Source organism: Cnephaeus nilssonii, assembly GCF_951640355.1.
Source record: "Cnephaeus nilssonii genome assembly, chromosome: 1".
NCBI classification, from domain to species: domain Eukaryota; kingdom Metazoa; phylum Chordata; class Mammalia; order Chiroptera; family Vespertilionidae; genus Cnephaeus; species Cnephaeus nilssonii.
Genome location: NC_137072.1, coordinates 30,659,206 through 30,684,974, shown reverse-complemented (window position 1 = coordinate 30,684,974; position 25,769 = coordinate 30,659,206). Strand labels below are relative to the sequence as shown.

Genomic DNA, 25,769 nt, shown 5'->3' with positions numbered 1-25,769 from the left:
CCACCAACTTACACCACACACAAAAATAAACTCAAAATGGATAAAAGACTTAAACATAAGATGGGAAACCATAAAAATCTTAGAAGAATCCATAGACAGCAAAATATCAGACATATCTCATAGCAATATGTTTAACAATATATCTTCAAGGACAATGGAGAAAATAAACAAATGGGACTACATCAAAATACAAAGCTTCTGCACAGCAAAAGAAACCATCAAGAAAATGAAACGGGAGCCCAATGTATGGGAGAACATATTTGCCAGTTACATCCGATAAGGGGTTAATCTCCAAAATTTATAGGAAACTCATACAACTTAACAAAAGGAAGATAAACCAATTAAAAAAATGGGCAAAGGAACGAAATAGACACTTTTCAAAAGTGGACATACAGAAAGCCAAGAGACATGAAAACATGCTCAAAGTCACTAATCCAAGAGATACAAATTAAAATGACAATGAGGTACCATCTCACACCTGTCAGAATGGGTATCCTCAACAAACAACAAGTGCTGGGGAGGATGTGGAGAAAAAGGAACCCTCGTACACTCTTGTGGGAATGCAGACTCGTGCAGCGACTGGAAAACAGTATGGAGTTTCCGCAAAAAATTAAAAATGAAACTCCTATTTGACTCAGTAATCCCACTTCTAGGAATATATCCCAAGAAATCAGAAACACCAATCAGAAAGGATATATGCACTCCTCTCCTATGTTCATAGCAGCACAATTTACAATAGCTAAGATTTGGAAACAGCCTAAGTGCCCATGAGCAGATAGGTGGATTAAAAACCTGTGGTACATCTACACAACGAATACTACACTGCTGTAAGAAGAAGGAATTCTTACCATTTGCAACAGCGTGGATGGAACTGGAGAGCATTATGCTAAATGAAATAAGCCAGTCCGAGAAAGATAAGTATCACATGATCTCACTCATTTGTGGAATATGATGAACAACATAAACTGATGAATAAAAAGAGATCCAGAGACAGAGAAGCATCGAACAGACCATCAAACCTTAAAGGGAGGGCAGAAGAGGGTGGGAGAGTGGGTAAGAGATCAACCAAAGGTCTTGTATGCATGCATATAAGCATAACCAATGGACACAGACAGTAGGGGGATGAGGGCCTGTGCTGGGGGGTGGGAGTGGGCAGGGAGAGGTCAATGGGGGAAAAGGGAGACATGTAATATTTTAAACAATAAAGAATTTTTAAAAAATGCTGTGTCAGTGGTGCTGTATACTTCCTATGTGTATCACATAGGGAGGTGCATAATGTTTTCTTGATGTCAAACTTGATCAGTGGGTTCAAGTATTGGCAGCCTGGTCTTTCCATTGTTCACCATCAGCCTTTCTTGTAATGGTCTTAGCATCCATTATGGTCATTGCCTGAGTGAATGAGCTGTGGATTATGAGGAGCTAAATACCTGAGGTAGTATTGAGATACTATTATAATTACTAATAAAGTAGGACAGTAGCTTTTAAAAAAACGTTTTTATTGATTTTAGAGAGGGAGGAAGAGAGAGAAACATCAATGTGAGAGAGAAACATCGATTGGCTGCCTCCTAACCGGGGTTCAAACCTGCAACCTGGGGATGTGCCCTGACCGGGAATCGAACCCGCCCTCCTGTGTTGCATGGGACAGCACTCAACCAACTGAGCCACACTGACCAAGGCAAGGCAACATCTTTGAGCCAAGTCATCAGTGGAATAAGAGCTGTAGATAGTAACAAGCCTCCAAATTAGTGACTGTAGATTTAACAACAAGGATAGTTTTATATATAGTACTAGTATAGAAAGAACTAATTTTTTTTTCACCATTATAATAGATTTAGAGCTTGTCTCTTTTGACATCAAATCATATGAAAACAAATGCCTTTAAACAAATGCCTTTAAAATGCCTAGATTATTTTAAGAGTTGGTTAATTCAATTTTAAGACTTAATAAAATACAGTTAATTGATACAGTAGGATTTTTAGATGATGAAAAGAATTTGGACACACTCTTGGAGTTCTCTTGGTAATGAGATGTAAGATGTTAGCTATAGATACCATAATTTCTGTTTGATTACTTCTGATAGAAAAAATTAAACCATTCTATTTTATGTGGTTCATAATAAATACATTTGTAGAGATTATCACTGAACTCAAATATTGGGAAGTTAAATCAAAAGTGTGAACATTTGGGAAAGATTATTATTTTCTTCTCTTTGCTATTGGATATGCCTGTTAAAATGATACTGCAAGAAAAATATGTACTTCAAATTTAGACTAGAGGTTGAGGACAGGTGGTGTGTTCAGAAAATCAATGTAATTTCTATGCAACCAAAAACCTTTACCATTTCTTGAAAAACTGAAGAGTGTTTTCAGGTTGTTGATTAGGGAACATTAAATTTTATGCAAGGGTATATTATTAACTCACTTCTTCTTCGATAGGAAAATAAAAAATATTTCAAGCGTAGTGAACTTACAAAAAAAGAAGAGGAAGCATATTACGAAAGATGTGGCTACAAGGTATGAATCCCTGCTTTTATGTTACATTGTCTTATTTCTGATTTTAAATTTATACAGCTGTTGTTAAAGTGACAAAATTATTGATCTCTGTTCAATTTATCAATGTTATACATTAGCCTATAAATGAGAAGCCATCTGGAGAGGTATGAATTTTTGTTTTTGTTTTTCTTTATTTTTTTATCTTGAATTCAGAAAAATACATGCATGACTTTTGGCTTGGAATGGTTTGGCCTTCTGTGGACAGCATGAAGTGGCTTGAGATCAAAGCTTGATTTTCTTTCCTTTTTTTTTTTTTTAAATTAAGTCCTGGATCTGATACTGCCTCATTTTCATCTCCTCACCACTCCCTCACTCCACCTCTCCCAATAAAAGTCCATTTTTAAAGGGCTAAAAACATTTTATTCATTCAATAACAATGGTATTAGCAGTGGTATTTTCCCTGCTTTCTCATGAATATTTTAAACCAGTTTTTACATTTACATTGTTAATAATTCCTTTTGTCCGAAGCACCTCTGCCTGAAGTATATTGCCGTATAACGTTTATATGCTTTTGTGTAATAAGGAAATACATTTCAAACACTGCTCAGTCTATTAGATAGAAAATGTAATATTGAAATATTTGTTCAAAACAAATGAGTTGTCTGGAAGACTGTACATTTTAGAAGCATGACTGAAATTATCTTTGAGATTACCTAGTTGAATAACATTGGGGTTTTTTTATTGGGAGGGGTTAAAGGTTATGAGTGAAGTTATGTTTAAATTATTTTTAAAAGACTATATCTAGTTTAATAATTTTTAAACCAAATTTCAGAAGGCTCTCTTTTGCTAAATCATAAGTTTGAAATCAACTTTTTGCTTGTGAAACACCAATATAAAAGAATACTCTTGTGCATGTCATGTTAAAAGTTCTGGAAATTAATTTATCTGGCATAGCATTTCTAGAGGGACGCATGAATAATGCAAATGGTATGTATGTGCATTTGGTTTTATTTTGTAGTGTTGGGAGAGGGCAAGTTTTAAAAATGTAGTTATATTTCTGATAGGTTTCTAAAATATGAAAATTTATATTGGTATTTTGATATTTTCCATGAATATATTGATTTAATTTGCTTCTAATTTAGGAAATTAAAATAATGTTTTGTGTTGTAACCATTGGATACATATTCAGAAAGAATTCTCATCTTTTGCTTGCCCTAACTATGTCTAACTCCAGTTTGATTTTGAATAAGAATTACTTACCCTGGGTATAGTCTGCTGACTTGTTGTTTTCCAAGATCCATAAATTTCAACCTTTCAACTTTTTGATAAGGTAGGAAAAGAATTTAAAACATTGGTGGCAGTTTTGCTTTGCTTAGGTTGCTTCAGTGATGGTGCGGTACTTCCTTGCATACATAGAGGAAAGCACTGAAGCAAAATAATTACTGTAAAGTACTGCTTGTAATGTTGAGTCCAGCTGCCATTCTTTAATTAAAACTACTTTTCATCCCAAGATTTTTTGAGAAATGACCCGTTTTTATGCTTAAAAAGAAAGCACAGAGTCTTTCTTAAACATTTTTAGTATTTCCTTCTTGGTAATAATGAAAATATTGCATGTATTACTTTCATTCCTTTATAGAAACCAGTTCCCATTTTTTTAAGGCTTGATGCTGATTTGGTTTGTGAAAATATGAAAGTTTAGTTTTTATCTCAATTTTCTGTTACAATCCTAATACTGATAAACTTAACTGTTAATCATAAACTATAGAATCATAAGTTATATAATTTAATTTTAACCATTTAGACTTTCTTAGTTGAATGAATTTTTCCTTAAAGTTGATCTTCTTTTGTGTGTGTTTTTTATCTTCTTTTGGCATTTTAGATTTGTCTTATGGTCAGTTGGGAAACCATGTTTCAATATCTTTTTACAGACCACACAATGGGGCTTATAAATTGCTGAACTCAATTTTCCCAAACTATGACTTGGGCGGCAGACTCAAGAAAATATATGAAGAGATTTTTTTCCCTGCAGGTTCATGTCAACAAGAATGTTCACTCTTTTCTTTGTGTGGTATGAGTAGAGAGGTGCTGTTTTTCATTTTCTCACAAGGTTTGTAGTTCAGTTTTGTGGAAAAGTTCTGTGTAGCATTGGCAATTTTTCTACATGTCCAACAGTGATTTCTGTGCACTTGGAATAATACCTTTCAGAAAGTAGGGTAGGAAAAAGCTGGCTCTTGAGGCTTCACGGGTTTGTTAGAAAGCAGTTCCTGCCTTTTGACTTTCATTTTAAACCCAGGGCAAGAATCAGGCAGCCCTGTAGGATGATTTTCTCACAGAGGTGAAGCAGGTTGATTGTTTTTCGGGGGGGGAAAAAAAAAGGAAATTCTTTAGAGTCGAAGGAGAAAGTGAGTCTAAGTTTCAGCTGTTTTACACTTAATGTCACTTTTCTGTAGCAAGAATGCTGTCTCCAATGTGCATGCTTTCTATGTGTGCTGTCTCTGAAATTGACAAGTTTGATACTAGTAAACTCTTAAAAGCTGGATATTTATTATGAGCTCTTTCCTCGGAGGGACATTTAGAAGACCTTCAATATTTAAAACATGTTTAACTGTCTTGAACAGCTAATCTAAAAGAATGATAAATATTAACTATATTTTAAAAGCTGAATTTTTTTTTTTTTCTGTTAATATAGATACAGCCAAAAGAGGATGACCAGACACCATTAACTTCATCGAATCCAGTATTAGAACTTGAACTGGCAGAGGAAAAATTACCAATGACCCTTTCTAGGCAAGAGGTAAGTTTCTATATAGAGTTTCATAAAAACAAAACACACACACACACACACACCAAAAAACTGTACAACATTTACATTTATCTTTAGTTCTACCAATATTTTTTTGTCATTATTTCCCATATAAAATGACTTACTGAACTCAGTTACTGTGCAGCTAGCCAGTTTTCTTCATGGAGTTCTACTAGTAAATTACCTCTGCTTTTCTTGATACTATTATGTTAAACTTTTTAAAGTATCTATCATTCTAAACTTTAAAAACTAAACACTTTTAAAAAAATATATTTTAATTGATTTCAGAGAGGAAGGGAGAGGGAGAGACAGAAACATCAACGATGAGAGAGAATCATTGATTAGCTGCCTCGCACACCCCCTGCTGTGGACTGGGGGGGATCGAGTCTACCACCCGGGCATGTGCCCTTGGCCGGAATCGAACCTGGGACCCTTCAATCCACAGGCTGGTGCTCTACCCACTGAGCCAAACTGGTTAGGGCTAAACACTGTTTTAAATGTATATATTCTAAATATTTATACTTAAATTATTTTAACTAATGTACTATTTTATAACTTACTTTCTTTAAATATATCTTTCTAGGCCAAAATATATATATGTATAATTTTTTATGACCATATACTTTCCCATATTTTTAAAGCCAGTTCTTTATTTATGGTCATTTAGATTACTTCAGCATTTCCCTCTTATGAAACATACTAAGAGGGATATCCTTCTATAAACATGATTGCATGCATATAATGTATGATTATTTCCTTTGGAAAACCTTCTGGAAGTGTGATATCTGGAGTATATGTACATTTCTAAGACTTTGATACATATTACCAGAGTGCTCTGTCCCAGTTATACCAGTTTATACTCCCACCTGTAGTGTTTGCCCATACCCTAGTCAAGATCAATGATCATTTTCTTTAAAAATATTTTTTAAGGATATTTATGTGATATAAAGAATTCAGACTATTCAGAAGGTACAAAACAAAAGTGAACTTTGAACAAAATGAAACTTTCAGAGAAAAGGATGGCTAACTCTGGAAGCTGTCATGTGAAAATTAGAGGAAGGTATTTTGAATAATTAGCCTAAATACTTTTAAAAGAGTTTATTGACCACAGCTCTAATTTTGAAAAGGAATTGAGTATTCTCTGTGGTTCCATAAAGTAGAGCTAAGATAAATGGGTAGAAGTTTAAGGGGGGTAGATTTTAGTTTATTTTGAGAAGCAAAACGTATCCAGAAATGGGGTGGGCTATTTCATGAAGAGATGTGATTCCTGTCATTTGTCAGACAGTGACCTGACAGTTGTTTTGGGGGGTTAATTCTGCATTGATTAGAGAAAGCAATAGATGACCTCTTAAGTTTCTTTTTAATATCAAGCTTCAGTTAATCCATTGGGAGCCCTACCAGTGGTTTCTAAGTGTGTTCCTAGGTAAAGTTCTTGGTATTTATTTTTTATTTGGATAAACTTATTAATTATAATTTTTGTTTCTCCTTTTTATTAACTATAGCATGTATATAGTGTATAAAACACATGTGTTTAATATAATGGATAATTATTAAACACCTGTATAACTATCATCTAAGTCAAGAAATAGAATAGTATTATCAGCCCCTCAATAGCCCCGCATGTGCCCCATCCTGATCATACCCACTTTCTCTCCTAAGGGACAGTGTTTGGTTTAAAAGTAGTATTGCAATGCTGACATTGGCTGTGGTCATCAGCTGAGTTATCAACTGACTCCAACCTTTATTTTCCTTCTCTATATGAATATTATCACTTGCTACCATCTTAATATTTTTTTTTTATGTATTCGATTATACGAATTCTTACTTTACTGAACCAACCAAAAAACATAACCCATTAGGACTGTTTAAGGTGTGACAATGACTCAGTATATTTTTTCATGGAAAATTAAAGAAAAAATAAACATAACTTTTCCAACTGGCATTTCAAAATAAGTGTTTGGTCACCTAAAATAGGAATTGCTATTACTAATAACAAGGAATTACTACTATCTTTTGATTTAAAAAAATAGGTTATCAGAAGATTAAGAGAAAGAGGAGAACCAATCAGACTATTTGGAGAAACTGATTATGATGCTTTTCAGCGTTTAAGAAAAATAGAGATCCTGACACCAGAAGTTAACAAGGTAAGAAGTCAGACCAAAGCTAGAAGAATATCACTGTACCACATAAACTAGAATAGTGTGGAGTCTGATGTCTGACCAATTGCATTATTAGAGGAAAAAATGAAAAAGTTGCCAGGTGACTGCTGGTGAATATAAGTTAAACAAAATTTTTTTTAAAGTACCTACTTTATGTATGTTCAGTGCATTTTGACAAATACATCCAAGTTTGTAACCACCAACCTTGTGAAGATACAGAACATTTTCATCACCCAAGGAAGTTCTCCGGGGCCCCTTCTTGGCCAATCCCCTATTCCGTCTTTTCTACTCATGGGCAACCACTTTTTAAAATTCTATCACCATGGATTAATTTTGCTTGTTCTGTTATTTCTTATAGATGAAGTTATAGTGTCTGGCTTCTTTTGATCGGCATAACGTTTTTTAGATTCATCCGTGTTATTGCGGCTATCAGTAGTTTGTTCCTTTTCATTGCTGATGGTATTCAGTCTTATGAATATACCCTAATATGTTTTCAACATTGGGCTGTAATGAATGAAACTGCTCTGAACATTCTTATACAAACCTTTTTTGAACCTATGTTATTTCTCTTGGATTAATATGGAGAAGTGGAATTGCTGATAGTAAGAGTAAATGTATGCTTAACTTTATAAGAAATGCCAAATATTTCCAAATGCCATCAGCATTTTTATTGTTAGTCTTTTAAATTTTAACAATTTTCTTGTATGTGTAGTAGTATCTCATTGTGGTTGTTTTCACATTTCCCTAGTAACTAAAGATTATGAGCATCTTTTCATGGACTTCTATAGGCTATATTTTTCTCTGTGCAGTGTGTATTAAAAGTTTTTGTTCATGTTTTATTTAGGTTGTCTTTTTATTTTTGAATTGTAGAAGTTCTTCATTTATTCTGGATATAAGTCCTTTGTGAGATATAGATATATATTTTGTGACTATTTTGTCCTAGTCTACGGTTTACCTGTTCTCTTATTCGTTTCTTTTGTGGGGGAGTTTTAAATTTTGGTGAAGTCCACTTTATCAGCTTTTGGTTTTATGGTTATTGTTTTTGGTATTTTACTTAAGAAACCTCTGCCTGTCCCAAGGTCTTGAAGAAATAGTCTTCTGTTTTTTTTGTGTGTGTTTTTTTTTAAAGCTTAACAGTTTTAGCTTTTACATTTAGAGTTCTGATATTGTTTTATGGCTCAGCATATGGTCTCTTTTGGTTAATATTCCATGGGCTTTTGAAAAGAGTCTTTTATTTTCTTTTTTATGCTTTGGGATAAATGTCATTTACAATAGTGTTGTTCAGAGATTCTGAAGCTTTATTAACTTATCTACTTGCTCTATCAATTACTTAGAAACAGGTGTAAAAAAAAAAAAGAAACAGGTGTAGTTATTTATGGCTATGTAACAAACCACCAAAAACTTAGTAGCTTAAAACAATTTATTATTATAAAATCTTTTCAGTCATCTATGACTGTCACAAATCCTCCTGAAACCTAGTAACTTAAGATAATTTATTATTATCTCCCACAGTTCTGTGGTTTGATTGGGCTAAGCTGGGCAGTGTTTGTCTCAGGATCTTGCATGAGATTGCAGTTAGGTGAGTGGTTAAGGTCATCTGAAGGCTCTACTGGACCAGTCTTCTACCTTAACATAAAACCTTTAAGGTTCATCCATGTTGTAGCATGTGTCAGAATTTCCTTTTTTTAAAATCCTCACCCGAGGATTTTTTTTTTTCCCATTGAAATAGAGTAGAAGGGAGGAAGGTGGAGACAGAGAGAAAAAAAAACAACATTGATGTTCGAGAGAGACACATTGATTCATTGCCTCCTGCACACGCCCCGACTGGGGCTGGGGAGCAAACCCACAATCCAGGTACATGCCCTTGACCAGGAATCAAACCCACAACCCTTCCATCTGTGGGCCAGTGTTCTAACCACTGAGCAATTGGCCAGGGAAGAATTTCCCTTTTTAAAAAAAAGGCTAAAACATATTCCATTGTATGTAGGGAGAGAGACAGAAGGAAAGAAACATCGATATGAGAAAGACAAATTGATTAGTTGCCTCCCACACAAGCCCAACCAGGGCCAGAGATCAAGCCTGCAACCAAGTTATGTGCCCTTGACAGGAAAGGAACCCAGGACTCTTCAGTCCACGGGCTGACACTCTATCCGCTGAGCCAAACCGGCTAGGGCTGGAACAGTCTGTTTTAAGTTGGTAAGAACAAGTTTGAACAAGTTCTTAAGTTCTACATTTTTACTTCACCCAGCCCATGTTTTATGTTTTTGATGTCACATTTTACATCTTTTTATCTTGTGTATCCCTAAACTAATTACTGTAATTATAATTATTTTTATTGCTTTTGTCTTAACCTTCATACTAGCTTTGTACATGATTAATTCACTACCTACTCTGTATGTACCTTTACCAATGAGATTTATACTTTCATTTTGTTTTCTTATTAATTAGCTCCCTTTCTTTTCAGTTTGAAAAATCCCTTTAACAATTTCTTTTAAGGCCAGTTCAGTGGAGATGAACTCCTTTAATTTTTGCTTGTTTGGAAAACTCTTTATCTTCCTTTCAATTCTGAAGTATAATTTTGCCAGGCAGAGTATTCTTGGTTGGAAATTTTTTCTTTCAGTACTTTGAACATATTGTGCCACTGCCTTTTGGCCTGCAAAGTTCCTGCTGAAAAATCTGCTGATTGTCTTATGCATGTTTCATTGTATATAACAAGTTTTTTTTCCCCTCTTGCTCCTTTTAAGATCTCTCCTTGTGTTTATTTTTAGACATTTTAATTATAATGTATCTTGGTGTGGGTATGTTTAACTTTCTGAGGTATAGCCAACAGTTTCCCACAGCAGCTCCACCATTTTACATTTCCAGCAGTGCAAAGTGTCCCATTTATTTATATGCTAGTGTCAGAGCAGTGCTAGAGCCTGGCACAAGCTCTGGTGCTCTGAGTGGCTTTGAGTCCATACAGTCTTCTAAATTCTCCCATTCGACTATGCCAGGGCTGGTTCCTACTTGAACCCTTACCACTGTACTAACTGTTGGGAACTTAGTCCAAATTCCTCCTTTATCCTCTGCTCAGTAGATACAGGTGTTGGGTCTGAGCCCCCCTGCCTAGGGCTGAACCTCCTTGAATGCCAGGCGGTCTTAGACGGAGAAGCCATGAGAGGTTGTGGGTATATAAGAATGAGTCTCGATTGCAGAAGCCAGTAGCCATCAGACAAGAACAGTCCTCACAGGAAAGTCCATTTAGGCAGGCAGCCGAACACCAGCTGGTAGATCTCCCATAAAGTAGCATCAGTTTCTGTAACCACAGCTATTATCTGAGCAGCCACACGCTGCCTCCTAGACTCACCGCCTCACATCATAGTGGTACCTGAGCTCTCTGGCTCAGCAGCTTCTCCTGTCTCTCCTGCCCAGCTGCTTTCTCTAGCAGACTTCTTCACACACTCCAGCCTAGCTGCTCTCTCTCCATACTCCAGCCTACTAGCTGGTCAGTAACCTACTTTTATACTATTTAGACAAAGAAGGCTTTGTGCCAATAGTTACATCAATCACATTGGCTACTGAAGGGCACAGTGTACCATTGGAGTGCTATGGCCTTGCAGCTGCTCAGGGTATCTTGGTCTGAATAGGATTCCCAGGCTCAGAGTCCTTGAACATCCCATTTAGGATTATGCTCAGATTGGCCTTTGGCTATTCTGGCGTATTAATAACAAGGCCTCTGTGCTCCCACCGGCCTTGACTATCTGGGGACCTGGCATGGTTCCCACACCTAGCCACCACTTGTTATTTTCTGTGTTTTTTGTTTGTTTTTATAATAGCCATCTTAATGGGTGTGAAGTGATATTTCATTGTGGTCTCTACTTATTGGTGATGTTGAGCATCTTTTCATTTGCTTATGGGCCATTTGCATGTCTTGTTCTATTCAAGTCCTTTGCCCATTTTTAATCCTGTTGGTTGTTTTCTGTTTTTAAATTGTAGGAGTTTCTGTGTGTTCTGGATATCAATCCTTATCAGATATATGATTTGCAAATATTTACTCCCTTTCCTTGGGTTATCATTTCATTCTATTGATAGTGTCTTTGATGCATAAAACTTTTTAACTTTTCTATTTTTTGTTGTAGTTGTTGCTTGCGCTTTTGCTGTTGTATATAAGCAATCATTTCCAAATCCAATGTCATGAAGCTTTCCCTCTATGTTTTCTAAGCATTTTATAGTTTTAGCTCTTGGATTTAGGTTTTTGATCCCTTTTGAGTTAATTTTTGTATATGGTGTAAGTTAAGGGTCCAGATTAAAGCGTTTTTTCTTTCTTTTTTGTTTGTTTTTGTTTTGTTAATCCTCACCCCTGGATATTTTTTCCATTGATTTTTAGAGAGTGAAAGGGAAGGAGGGAGAGGGAGAGAAAGAGAAACATCAATGTGAGAGAGAGACATCAATTGGTTGTCTCCTGCACATACCCTGACTGGGGCTGGGAATTGAGCCTGCAACCCAGATATGTGCCCTAGACCGGGAATTGCACCCACGACCCTTCGGTGCTCGGGCCAACGCTCTAACCACTGAGTGACAACAGCCAGGGTTTAAGGCTTTCATTTTTATTAAATAGTCACAAACTGGGTGTTAATAGAATGTGGAATTTGCTGGTGTTAGAAATGTAGTTGCTAGCCTATGATATAGAGGAGACACTAGTTTTATACTGTTGACATTTCGAAGGTTTTGGAGTTAATAGTAGCCTTCAGGTGGTTCTCAGTAATGGTTGTTGTACCATTTAAATTGTAATTTTGATATGGTCACGGGAGGAGGCAAGTACAGTGTTTACCTACTCTGCCCTCTTGACTGGTAATCTGAGATAAATTATACTTAGTATTAGTGAAAAATCAAGTGAAAGATCGCTGAAATTTCAAACTAGGTATAATTTTTCACCTTTCTCAGGGATTGAGGAATGATCTGAAAGCAGCTTTGGATAAGATTGATCAGCAATACCTCAATGAACTTGTGGGTGGTCAAGAACCTGGAGAGGAAGACACACAGAATGACTTGAAAGTTCATGAAGAAAACACCACAATTGAAGAGTTAGAGGTAATTTCTACATCCACCTTACCTCATCTCCCGTTATACCTTTCATTCCCTGCAACAAATGGTTGAGTTCATCAGATTACTCTGTTCAGAGCATACTATCATGCTTTCATTCATTCAGTCTCTTTTTTCTTATTCTCTACTCACATTTCCCTACTTTCTGCCGTTAAAAGTAGTCATTCGAATATGTTTGATGTGCATTATTTTATTTGTTGTTAGTCTTTTATAATTAGTAGTGTTTTGTGAGCATGTGTTTTTTATTTCCATAAATGGTATTGTACTGTAAAATTCTTCTTTCTGCTTTTTCCTTTTCACACTTTGAACTGTTTTTAAAATCCATCCTTGATGCCTTATGTATGTCTAAACCTTTGCTGTTAACTGCTAATACTTTACATCTTGTGGTATTCACTGCCTTTTACTTGTGTTCCCTCATAATATGGACAACTAGATTGCTCCCAGATCCCAGCTTTGTGAAGAATAATCTTGTACATCACCCCTATGGACTCAAAAGTGGGATTGCTGGGTTTATGTACAATTAACTTGTCTAAGTAATGCTAAGTTGCTCTCTAGATGGCTGTATTAGTCTGTACCCTACCAGTAGGGTGTGTCACACGTTCCTAATCCCTGTCAACACTGGGCAATCTTTTGTTTTCTGATTTTTGTCAGTGTGTTGAATGTGGAGTGATATATGTAATCATAATTAAAGAGCAGTGTTATATTATTTAAATATATACCTCAACAAACTATGGCTTAGTTTAAAGCTCTTAATACTTAATAAAGTGTGAAGTGTTTTTTTTCCCCTTTCATTCCTTGCTCTTGCACATGCTGATGTCATAGTTGAGGAGGATGTCCTTTTAATTGTACTCTCCCAACCACCACCACAGCACCTATCTATGAACTCTAAATTTTATTGGAATAACTGATGTGAGCAACCAGTTCTGAGTGTGTTGTTTTTTCTTCCTTTTAACAGTTTTATTGAGAAATTTGCATCTCACACAATTTACCATTTTAAAGTGTACAGTTCAGTGGTTTTTAATATATTCATGGAATGGTACAATTATCACAATCTAATTTTAGAACAATTTTGTTGCCCTGAAAAGAAATCTCATATGCATTAGCAGTCACTCCCCTTACCCCTTCTTCAGTCTTTTGATTCATAAAAGAGAACATGCTTTCAAAATTTAAGTGGCAAATTAGTGTTTTTTTTTAAATTTTTATTTAGAAATTCCATTAGGTTTTTAAGTAGAAATTGGACAGTCTGTGTAATAAAAAGCCATATTTAGACTGGTGTTGATAACATATATTCATTTGTTGCTCTTTACTAATGAGCAGGAGCATTATTTTTCTTCAGGCATTGGGAGAATCTTTAGGAAAAGGTGATGATCATAAAGACATGGACATCATAACCAAATTCCTTAAGGTATGTACTTTTAAGCTAAGAAAGGAGGACATTTTGGTTAGTTAAATATTTTTGTTTTTGGATTGTTAAGAGTTAAAGTCTGGGAAAGGAAATCTCAATAAACATTTCTGGCATGTACATTGTTTATGATATTGCTATGTACTTGGATATAGAGGTTAATCAAAGACAGTATATTTCTTTCCTCTTGGCAGTTTAAAAAAAAACTGACTTATTAACGTAAACACAAAGAAAAGAATTACAGCCGTGGGATGAACAAGATGTTTGGGCAGTTCTACATTTTTTACAGCTCTCTAGGAAGGAGTGTAGTGAGGGTAGAGTTCTAGAACCTTTTATGAGAGGGGATGACAGTAACAAAAGGAAGGAGGTAAGAAGACATTGGTAGTGATAAAAGCAAACACATCAGTAACCTTTTAGGGATTTCATTTCTCATTTCTACATATAGCTATTTATTCTTCCTATGATATGCTCATTCCATCTTCTCAGCATTTCTGTCTTTAATATTTTAGGTAGAGTGTGTGCAAATCCCAGGTTCATTTCAGCATTTAGTCATAAATTATTTGTGTTCAGGCCATGATATTTAAATGCAAGATATGCTTTTACTTGCATTTACAATTTAAAGACAACATATTAGTCATCAAGATTCTGCATTGATTGAGGAAATCATAGGGAGCCAGATAGGGCATGGGGACAGGGTAATATGAACTAAATTTTCTCTGAGAGTGACAGCCTGTCCTTATATAGGATTACACAGGGATTGCCACTAGGGGAGTATGTTCTCCTCAGCCTTCACTGTTTAACTGCCTCTAGAAGGGTGCTCTGTATATAGGTAAACCCAAGGGGCATTGCTTGCGGTAGTTTTCCGGGGTGGGACAGGGGAGGGTATGGGTCATAGTTTCTTTTATTTCTGTTCCTTTTATTTCTTTCCTGCTCTTTTAGTTAGGCACTTTAGTGGGAATTTTTAATTGAATTATTGCCTCTACTGTAAAAGGAGAAAGTCCAAATACTACAACAACACACTTGGGGGATTCATTAAATATCACAGCACATATGGTAATATGGCTGATGATCTAGGTAAACTTTATGTAATAAAAATGCAAATAAAAGTTTATTTCCATCAGATAGTTACTCAGGTAATATTTTTAGGGGAAAATGGATTATCTTTGAGCTAGGAATATATAGAGAATAGGAAAGTTTATGAATTGCCAAAAGCGCTTCTTCAAAACATATGACAGAATAAGCAGGTATAGTTCATTCATTACATATTAGTGGATGGTATTATAATCAGTTGAGAAATTTATTCTAAGGATGACAGTTAACTGTTTTTTTGTGTTAGGGAACTGTAAACTTGTTCAACAACTGGATGGCATTGTAGTCTAATTTTACCCATTCTTTCATTAGTTTCTTCTTGGTGTTTGGGCTAAAGAATTGAATGCCAGAGAAGATTATGTGAAGCGCAGTGTGCAGGGTAAACTGAACAGTGCTACTCAGAAACAGACTGAGTCCTATCTCAGACCCCTTTTCAGAAAGTTACGGAAAAGGGTAAGCTTTCTCAAAAAATGCTTTTATTAACTGATTTTTAAAAATAGAAAATATAAAATTAGAATAAATGCAGTCTGTAACTACAGAGTAGCTTCCAAATTTAATTATGTTTTTTTTTCTTTTCCAGAATCTTCCTGCTGATATTAAAGAATCCATAACAGATATTATTAAATTCATGTTACAGAGAGAATATGTGAAGGTACATTATCATGCTGTGCATTGGAAGTATGGTTATTTGTCTATCTACGTTGTGTACATTATATTTCATTTAGTGTGGGAGAGTTTTACATAGGAAACTGAAGAAGAAATGTAAAATGAATTAGTAGTTAAAAAACAAAAATCTTTTGCCCTGGTCAGTGTGGCTCAGTGGTAGAGTATTGGCCCGCACAACGAAGGGTCTCGGGTTCGATTCCCAGTCAAGGGTACATATCTCCACTGTAGGTTTGTTCCCCAGCCCTGGTCCTGGCACGTGCAGGAGGTAACTAATCGATGTCTCTCTCTCTCTCTCTCTCTCTCTCTCTCTCTCTCTCTCTCCCCCTCTCCCTCTCTCCCCCTCTCCCTCTCTCCCTCTCTCCCTCCCTCCCTCCCTCCCTCCCTCCCTCCCTCCCTCCCTCCCCTCACCCCTCCCTTTGAGTCTCTCTAAAATATCAATGGAAAAATAGCCTCGGGTGAGGATTAACAACAAAACCTACCAAAAACAAAAACCTTTTATTTTCTTATGTATTGTGAGCTTTATTGTGGGGCATTCAATGTTAAACTTTCAGACCACACTGTATTTTTTTGTCATTTTTAAAATAGGTGTAAAAATTCTTAAGATCATGTACTGGATGTGGGCAAGGTACATTTCATGAATGGGACAGAATTTAGAAACTTGTAGATTGTTGGTTATAGCTTGGAACAAATTTTCCCATAGAAACAATGCTATGTAGCTATAAATATCGACTTAATTCGTAATATAGCTGAAGTGTTGATGATACAGTGGAATTTGACCACCCTTCTATGAGAAGAAATGTTCCAAGTCAGGCTCCTAGCGCTCATCTCCTCCGTTTCAGGACTGCAGCAGTAGCAGACCCCTGGAGGGGAAGACTTTCCCCTTGTTTCAGTGTCTTTCCTCCTGGATGGGCTCTGGGAGGAGGTGGCAGGGGGAAGAGCTCTGGTGTCCAAGTGCTGCTGGGGCAGAGTTTAGAAAGGAGAGAGTGGAAGGCTGTCAGCTGGTGGAGGGGACCAAGAAGAGAAGGGCCTAGTGCACCAGTAAAGCGAGTAGCAGGTAAGAATTTCAGTGCAGTTAGAGTGACAGCTCCAGAACAGGAGACAGGCCCTGACAGAAATGTGGGAACGACATTGCTTATTTCTGAGAAGGGACCGCTGGCCTTCCTGGGTGATTGGGTGGTCTCCTTGATCAGAGCCTCATGCTAATAAACCTAAGGTATTGTTTTTATTCCCTCTATAGGAGAGCCAGTTAGTTTCATCAAAGAAAATGTTTTTGTTTTATGGCTATAAAGTTTATTCTTGGGTAGTTTCTGTTAATTGCATGCTGCTTACTAAGGACTGCATTGGAACGGATGGTGAGGTCACATCACTGCAGAAAGAGTTTAGATCACTTGCCTTTCCTCTTGTTACATTTCTCATTCTCACATATGAGAATCAAGTGCAAGTTTATTTTGTGTAAACTACAGAAAGAACCAAGAAATAACCTATTTGGCAGTTTTCTTTGGAAATTTAGGGAAACTAAATATTGGAAATTTTCAATTAATATCAAGTATTAAAATTAACATACATGGGAATCAGTGTTAAAAATGTGTGTACGCCTTTTTAAAATTAAGCTTTAAAAAAATTGAGAAGTTAGGCCAATAGTGGGTGGCAGGGGTCGCAAAGTGGGAGCAGGAGGTTGGTATGGGGATGCTGCAGCGAGGGTCGTAGGGCAGGGGTGTCCCCAGGTCCCCAATGCAGCCCCCAGATGAACCCACAGTATTTTCCTTATATAACTGGGCCCCTTATATAATTGGCAGCGACGCTTGCCCAGAGCCTAAGAGGATTATAACAGGTCAGGCGAACCGGGGAGCGGGACAGAGAAATGAGCAACCCGTTAAGCTAGAGATGAGGGAGACTTAGGGAGACCTCTTCTGCTGTAACTCTTAGCCCTGGTCAATGATGACAAGACCACTGCGCAATCTGAGTTCTGGAAACCAGATGATGGAGTGTGTTCGGACTGAGACTGGGCGAAAAAAGTAAAAAAATTTGAAAAGAGCAAATTCAAATTTATCTTTAGGGTAGAAATGATCTTTCAGTTAATCTATTTGTAGTACCTGATTTTTAAAAAAATCAACAGCGAATATCAAACACATAGGTGTTTGATGTTTTTAAATTAAAATCTCTTTGAGGCCTGGCTATGTAGGCTTCTCTGAGACCCTCAGAGTCTTTTAGAATTTAACTGCTTTCTTCTTTTCCCTCTTCACAAATCGCCAGGCTTGGTTTAGAAAAGTAGCCATTTGTCTTCATTGGTTTCTGTCTTTATATTTTGTAGCTTTTATTTTAAGGTTCTTGCCAGGTGGGAGGTTTGGAGGGCCAATCTCATCCTTTAGCTATTTGACTCCTGGGCCAGTGTTTAATCTCTGTTTATACATCTGCCGTGGGCCTCATACCCCGTATAACAGTCCCAGCGTGCAGAGCTCCCACTGCTCTCAGAGGTCTGACTGCTGTTCAGGGAGTGGACATGGTTTCAGGTTGGATTATGGAAAACTAGTCAGCCTCTGTCTTCTGTGTGACCACGCGGGGAGAAGACTAGGTTGAAAGGAGATCCACACTAGAGTTTCTGTCAGTCCATCAAATTACCGACCTGATAATTCCAGGTCTGAAATGCATCAACTGTCAGTGCACAGAGGCTGCAGAGGAATGTTTGTCTTTTTACTCGCAAGATTAGCTTTGGTTTCTGTTTTTCCATGGACATTTGTGGCCTGGGCAGGACAGTCAGTTATTCCATATTTTAATTTATTTTGTTTGAATAAGGAGGATGGTAATATTTTCAACATGCTTAAGAAATGGATGAAAATTACAGCATCAAGAATTGTGAAGTACTTGAAATAAAAATTTGGACCAATGCATTATTTCTGCTTTTCTGATCTCTTCTTAATTTTTCTTTCTAGGCTAATGATGCTTATCTTCAGATGGCCATTGGAAATGCCCCTTGGCCCATTGGTGTCACTATGGTTGGTATCCATGCCAGAACGGGTAGGGAAAAGATTTTCTCCAAGCATGTTGCACATGTTTTAAATGATGAAACACAGCGGAAATATATTCAGGTAAGCAGTTTGGATGGAAAGGACATTTCTCTGGAGGTTAACATTCTCTAATTCCAAAACTGTATATTTTGAGAGCAGAGGAATTATAGCAAATAGGATATAGCATGATAGGATTTAAGTTCATTTCTTTTTTTAAAAATATTTTTATTGATTTTAGAGAGGAAATGAGAGGAAGAGAGATAGAAACATCAATGATAAGAGAGAATCATTGATCCGCTGCCTCTTGCACGCCCTGGACTGGTGATTGAACCCGAAACCCGGGCATGTGTCCTTGACTGGAATTGAACCCGGGACCCTTCAGTCCGCAGGCCGATGCTCCATCCACTGAGCCAAACCAGCCAGGGCTTAAGTTCATGTCTTATAAATACTTGTGATTAAAACATCTTTACTGAATAAAATAAAAACTTTCAAAGTTTCATATATGATGCATACAGGGTACAGGGTTATGCTTTTAGTTACCTTAGCATTGAAATAAGACTATTGCAGTTTGCTTTAGAAGTTTAGTGATGAGCAGTAAATTTAGAGTATTTTGCAATCTTGATATTTTTAAGGTAGATTTAACATCTACTAGGATAAAGGGTCTGAATAGTATAAATTTGGCTTTAATGAACATAATTTTTAAGTAACATATAACAACAATACTTCCCTACACAAATAACTTTAAAGTGTTTATAGTTTATTTTCTTAGTTGTATATACCTCACATGAACTCATGTGCATTGTTAACTGGTTCAGTTTTTCTTTGTAGTGGGAAAAATCAACTCTATTCTTAGCATTTGCCAGGTTGTCAAGAATCCCAGGTTGTATCTGTGTAATGGCTTTTGCTGGATGTTAATTCTAAAACTTGAAGATGATATTCTGAAAGTTTACTTAAAATTTAAAATTCACTTAAAATGCATAAAGTGCTTTCAAATTTGTGCCAGAGAACAATTATTATCATATTAATGGATTATCTTTTTTGTTTGTATTTTAATTCCAAGTGATAAATGTTCATTTGTGTTAGGTCTTATCCTATCTAATAAAAGAATAATATGCAAATTGACCATACCTCTGCTACACCCACCAGCCACGCCCACCAGCCAATCAGGAGTGAGCATGCAAATTAACCCAACCAAGATGGCTGCGGCCACAGAGAGAGCAGGAGGCTTGGGTTTCCCCGGCAATGGAGGAAGCCAAGCTTTCCACCTGCCCTGGCCGGCCCTGAACTCCACCTAAGGCTACAAAGTTTCAATTATAGAAGATAAATAAATCCCAACAAAAATGGCTGCGGCCACGAGCGAGCAAGAGGCTTGGCTCCTCTGAAGGCTACAAAGTTTCAATTAAAGAAGATAAATAAATGCCAGATACAAGGGCCTCTGCTTGGGTGGCCAGGGGGTGTGGCCAGCCTGCAAACCACCACAGGCCCCTCACCCAGGCCGCCCCATGCCCCAAGGGAACCCCAACCCTGATCTGGGACACCCTTCAGGGCAAACCAGCCAGCCCCCATCCATGCACCAGGCCTCTATCCTATCTAAGAAAAGAATAATATGCAAATTGACCGTCACTCCAACACACAAGATGGCTGCCCCCATGTGGTCAAAGATGACTGCCCCCATGTGGACACAAGATGGCTGCCACAAGATGGCCAGCAAGGGAGGGCCGTTGGGAGGAACCACGTCTGCAAGGGAGGGCAGTTGTCGGCAATCAGGCCAGCAGGGGAGGGCAGTTGGGAGGGACCAGGCCTGCAAGGGAGGGCAGTTAGGGGTGGTCAAGCCTGCAGGGGAGGGCAGTTAGGGGTGACCAGGCCTGCAGGGGAGGGCAGTTAGGGGCAAACAGGCTGGCAGGGAAGCAGTTAGGCATCAATCAGGCTCGCAGGTGAGTGGTTATGGGGTGATCAGGCTGGCAGGCAGAAGTAGTTAGGGGCAATCAGGAAGGCAGGCAGGCGAGCAGTTGGGAGCCAGCAGTCCTGGATTGTGAGAGGGATGTCCCAGATTGGAGAGGGTGCATGCAGGCTGGGCTGAGGGACACACACACCTGTGCACGAATTTCGTGCACTGGGCCTCTAGTTCACATATATTAGCATTTTAAAAGCTTTTTTGGCTCAGTGAATAGAGTGTAGGCCTGCTGACTAAAGGGTCCTGGGTTTGATTCCAGTCAATGGCACATGCCTGGGTTGCAGGCTTGATCCTCAGTAGTGGGTGTGCAGGAGACAGCTGATCAATCATTCTCTGTCATCATTGATGTTTCTATCTCGCTCTCCCTCTTCCTTCCTCTCTGAAATCTATAAAATTATATTTTTTAAAAAAATGATTTCAATCTTATTTCCTGATGTAAACTGTAGAATTTGTAGGGTTCAAATATACTTATGAAAATTTTAGGACATTTTCATTTATTCAAATTACCACCAGTGACTGAATTAAAGGCATAAAGCTTTTAGTTAGGAAAAAAAGGTTTTGGGCTTTACCAATAGAAAACAATTCCAATGATTAAATTTGCTTAGTTTGTTCAGCTATACACTGGTCAGAGCAATAGTGTAAGAGTTCATATAATTAGATAAATTGTCTTAATTAAAGAGCATTTCTTTTTTAAATAATGGTACATCCCCAGAAACTGTTTTTTAAAAAGTATACCTAGTATTTATTTACTTATTTGTTTATTTGAGCCAAACTGATGACATATGATGGAGAGCAAGATCTCAAATGTTAAGTGACCATTACCCACTTACTTGTTCATCCATTTTAACTACTACCTTCTCATTAAAAAAAATTCTTTTTGTCCCCAACATGGTTAGGGAAAATGGCAAACATACTATATCTGAACTTTGGGAATGTGTTTGACCTAAACCAAATGATATTTTTGTGGACATATATAGACATGACAGACAATATAGTCAGATGACTCATAGCTTGTTAAGTGAGGGAAGCCATGTCTACTTTGGTGCATGCTAGTTACATACACCATTAGTTCTTAGTGACCTCAGTACTGTCCCGGTCAACATTTTAATGACTGATTCAGATAATTATACAGAGAGGTATATTTATCAGATTTGTAGACAGCAAGAAGCTAAAAGGGATAAGGTGTGTGCTAAGGTAGAAAAGAAATTGTCGTCGTAAAAATTCTTGACAGACTGAAGAAAAGGACAGATTGCATAAATAAATTTGGATCCAATAACCTCGTTTCTCAAGCATATATATGATAGGAGCATTGTATAAGAGGAAAAATTGGGGAATTTAGGGGCTATAAATATAAAATTAGTAATATGATATGGCCACTGTAAAGCCTAATGATAGCTTATGTTACATTATTATACATAATAATTTAGTGTTGGTTCCACAAGTTAAGAATATAGTTCACTATTATACCCCCAGAGTCTTATGGTGGGTGCTCACTGAATATTTGCAGTTGAATGAATACTCTACAGAACAATACATAGAAATAATTTATATTTGTGTTATCTCCTTACTATGGGACCAAAGAGATTTTTCAGGAATTTTTGTTATGATTTGTTTTATTATTTTGAGCTTAAGAGTTGTTTGAATACTTAGGTAATTACAGAGTAATTAAGAGTTCTAAATGTTGGATGATGTTTCAGGTACCTGTTATTCACATATATTAGCATTTTTAAAAATGATTTCAAGGTGTTTCTTTTACCTTTCCTCCTTAGATTCCAGATATGCTCTTCTGGTGCTGGGTTGTGAAGTTATAGCCACACTAGAGGCCCGGTGCACGGATTTGTGCACCGGTGGGGTCCCTCGGTCTGGCCTGCGGGGATCGGGCCAAAACCAGCTCTCCAACATTCCCCGAGGGGCCCCGGAATACGAGAGCGCAGTTCTCGGGTGATGCACCCTGGAATTGGGCTCCCTCCTCTCATTACGGGTGCATCACCCGAGAACCACAGCTGCCATGTCACCGCAGCTGGGCAGCTCCTGCATTGAGCATCTGCCCCCTGGTGGTCATTGCGCATCATAGCTACTGGTTGGACGGTCGCTTAGGCTTTTATATATATAGACTAGAGGCCTGGTGTATGAATTTGTGCACAGGTGGGATCCCTCAGCCTGGCCGGCCATTGGAGCGAGCCTATTGGGGCCGCCTTGCCCAGACCAGGGGGAGGGACCATGGGAGGTTGGTCGGCAGTAGGGAGGGACTGCGGGAGGTTGGCTGGCCACCCTGATCAGGGACAACTGGGGCTGGTCGGCTGGGGGGTAGGGACCACGGGAGGTTGGACGGCCATGGGAGGTTGGCTGTGGGAGCACACTGACCACCAGGGGGTGGCTCCTGCATTGAGCGTGTGCCCTCTGGTCAGTGTGCGTCATAGCAACCAGTCAACCGGTCTTAACATTCACTTAGGCTTTTATATATATAGATAGATACTCTGCTTTTCTACTAGGTCATGAAGCTCTTTCTTCTTTTAAGAACAGAAAATTAATTTGGGGATAATACTAAATAAGTATCAGGCTATTCAATATCTAATATAGGCCTGAACATAGTCAACCTATGGATTTCATTAGTCTTGTTATTGTGATAGAAATTGGGTGATTTTAATTTTTGTGAACTAAACTGAGAAACCTTAAAATAATTTGTGCCAAAAATGGCATTGAAGGTAATTAAAATTAAGTGCTGCTGTCCTTGGTAGATGTTATTTTTTTTTAGTGACTAATCAATATTGCTGTAGATACATAGATTTCAGTAAGACATTTGACAGTGGTTCTCCTTGCAAATAAGAACATTTGGAGGCTGGTAGATAAAATAGTTAATAGGATTCATTGCTGGTTGCAGAAGTCTTCCCAGAACTATTCTAATTTGCATGACTTAGAACTGGTAGATGAGAAAGTTAAGAGGAATAACTGAAAATGGAATGCCAACTAAGGGTTTTAAAAGATCACAGACTGAAGGATGAGTTGCAAGAGACTGAATGAATTTTAAGAATGACGGTGCTTGTCATCAGGTATAATTATCACTATAAAGTTATAGACTAGAGAATAACTGGCCTAATTGCAGAAGAAATAGAAAGCACTGGAAATTTGTGAGGTCATGGGAATTTGTGGTGTGTATTGTAGTTGTCTAAAAAGAACTGAAGGCCATGATAACACAGATGCCAAAGGTATAGAACAAAGGCCGTGCAGTAGCATAGTACTGAATTCTGCAAGATTGGCCAGACCACATTGGGAATGTTGTACTCAGTTTTTACACTATTAAATGTATTATGTAAGTTAAAAGTAAACAAAACTTATCTAAAGGCCTTGCCCTGCTGGAGTGGCTCAGCTCAGTTGGTTGAGCATAGTCCTGTGCACCGAAAGGTCGAATCCCGTTCAGGGAACATACCTAGGTTGTGGGTTTGATCCCTGGTCAGGGTGTGTACAGAAGGCAACCAACTGATGTATCTCTTTCTCTGTTTCCCTCCCCTTCCCTTTCCTCTCTCTAAGCATGTCCTTGCGTGGGGATTTTAAAAATAAAGAAATAAGTAAATAAAGGCCTAGTTTAAGAAATAGAGCATTTTGATGTTCATGGATCTGTATTTTCCTTCTGTACTCCAGAAGTAACCATTATCTTGAATTTATGTTTGCTTTTTCTTTTTTTATATATTTTTATTGATTATGGAGAGGAAGGGAGAAGGAGAGAGAGAGAGAGAGAGAGAGAAACATCAATGATGAGAATCATTGATTGGCTGCCTTCTGCACATTCCCTACTGGGAATTGAGCCTGCAACCCAGGCATGTGTCCTGACCGGGAATGGAACTATGGCCTCCTGGTTCATAGGTCTACACTTAACCACTGAGTCACACCAGCCTGGCTTGTCTTGCTTTTTCAAAAATAATCCTGCCATGTTATAAAGCAATATATTATTTTTTCTTGTTTTTGAGTTTTATTAAAATGCTATTATATTGTATGCAGCCTTTGCCACTTGCTGTTGTGTGTTTTTTTTAAAGTATTTTTTTAATTGATTTCAGAGAGGAAGGGAGAGGGAGAGATAGAAACATCAATGATGAGAGTCATTGATCAGCTGCCTCTGGCATGCCCCACACTGGGGATCGAACCTGCAACCCAGGGATGTGCCCTTGTCCGGAATCGAACCTGGGACCCTTTAATCCGCAGGCCGATGCTCTATCAATTGAGCCAAACCGGCTAGGGTGCCACTTGCTGTTTACATTCAGTATTATTTCTAAGACTTACGTCCATCAGTTGTTTTCAACCAGAATTCCCCATCTGGACCACAAACACAGATGATGATTTGACTGCCTATTTTCTTTTAAAATGTTTTTATTGATCTTAGAGAGAGAGGAAGGGAGAAGCACAGAGTGATAGAAACATAATTGATTGGCTACCTCCTGCATGTCTCCTACTGGAGATTGAGCCTGAAACTTGGGCACGTGTCCTGACTGGGAATCAAACCAGCAATCTCTTGGTTCATGGGTTGATGCTCAACCACTAAGCCCCACCAGCTGGGCATGCCTATTATGTTTTTTAAAGATGGTACATATGTAGCACCCTTTAGATAACACAGGAAAGGAGCTGTCTCATTACGTACAATGGATGCTTTATGCCAGGCAGTGGGGCTTAATTCTCTACTGGAACCTGGTGGAGAAGGGCTGAGCTGTTTCATGTATGTCTAGTTAATTCATTTTGACTGCTGTAAAATGTTCCATTTGTGAGCATACTTTTTCATCTATTCTCCTATGATGGACATTTGGGTTATTTCCGGTTCTTTTGCTATTATTGTGAACAATCCTGCTATGACCATCTTGTACATATCTCTGGGTATACATACATGAATAAACATCTCTCTAATTATACATCTGAGTGGTAATTGCTGGGGACTGCTATATTTTATTTTATTTATTAAAAATTATTTTGATTAATTCTGTTTTTAAATATTATTTTTTAAAATTGTTTTTAAAGGGAGGAGTATGGGAAGAGAGAGAGAGAGGCAGACAACGATGTTTAAGAGAAACATCAATTGGTTGCCTCCCATACCCTGACTGGGGATCGAACACACAATCTGGGTATGTGCCCTG

General features: G+C 37.8%; 1 protein-coding gene across 2 annotated transcripts in view; it reads left to right on the top strand.

The window, feature by feature from the left end:
- The window catches only part of LOC307098053 (pre-mRNA-splicing factor 18), a 37,208-nt gene that overhangs the window by 10,698 nt on the left and 741 nt on the right, over positions 1–25,769 (top strand). For both annotated transcript variants that reach the window (XM_079768467.1, XM_079768468.1), the window contains 8 exons: positions 2,436–2,513; positions 5,182–5,286; positions 7,326–7,439; positions 12,378–12,524; positions 13,873–13,941; positions 15,340–15,480; positions 15,608–15,679; positions 18,624–18,779. In XM_079768467.1, coding sequence (XP_079624593.1) covers positions 2,436–2,513; positions 5,182–5,286; positions 7,326–7,439; positions 12,378–12,524; positions 13,873–13,941; positions 15,340–15,480; positions 15,608–15,679; positions 18,624–18,779 — 882 coding nt within the window. The remainder of the gene's footprint in view (positions 1–2,435; positions 2,514–5,181; positions 5,287–7,325; positions 7,440–12,377; positions 12,525–13,872; positions 13,942–15,339; positions 15,481–15,607; positions 15,680–18,623; positions 18,780–25,769) is intronic.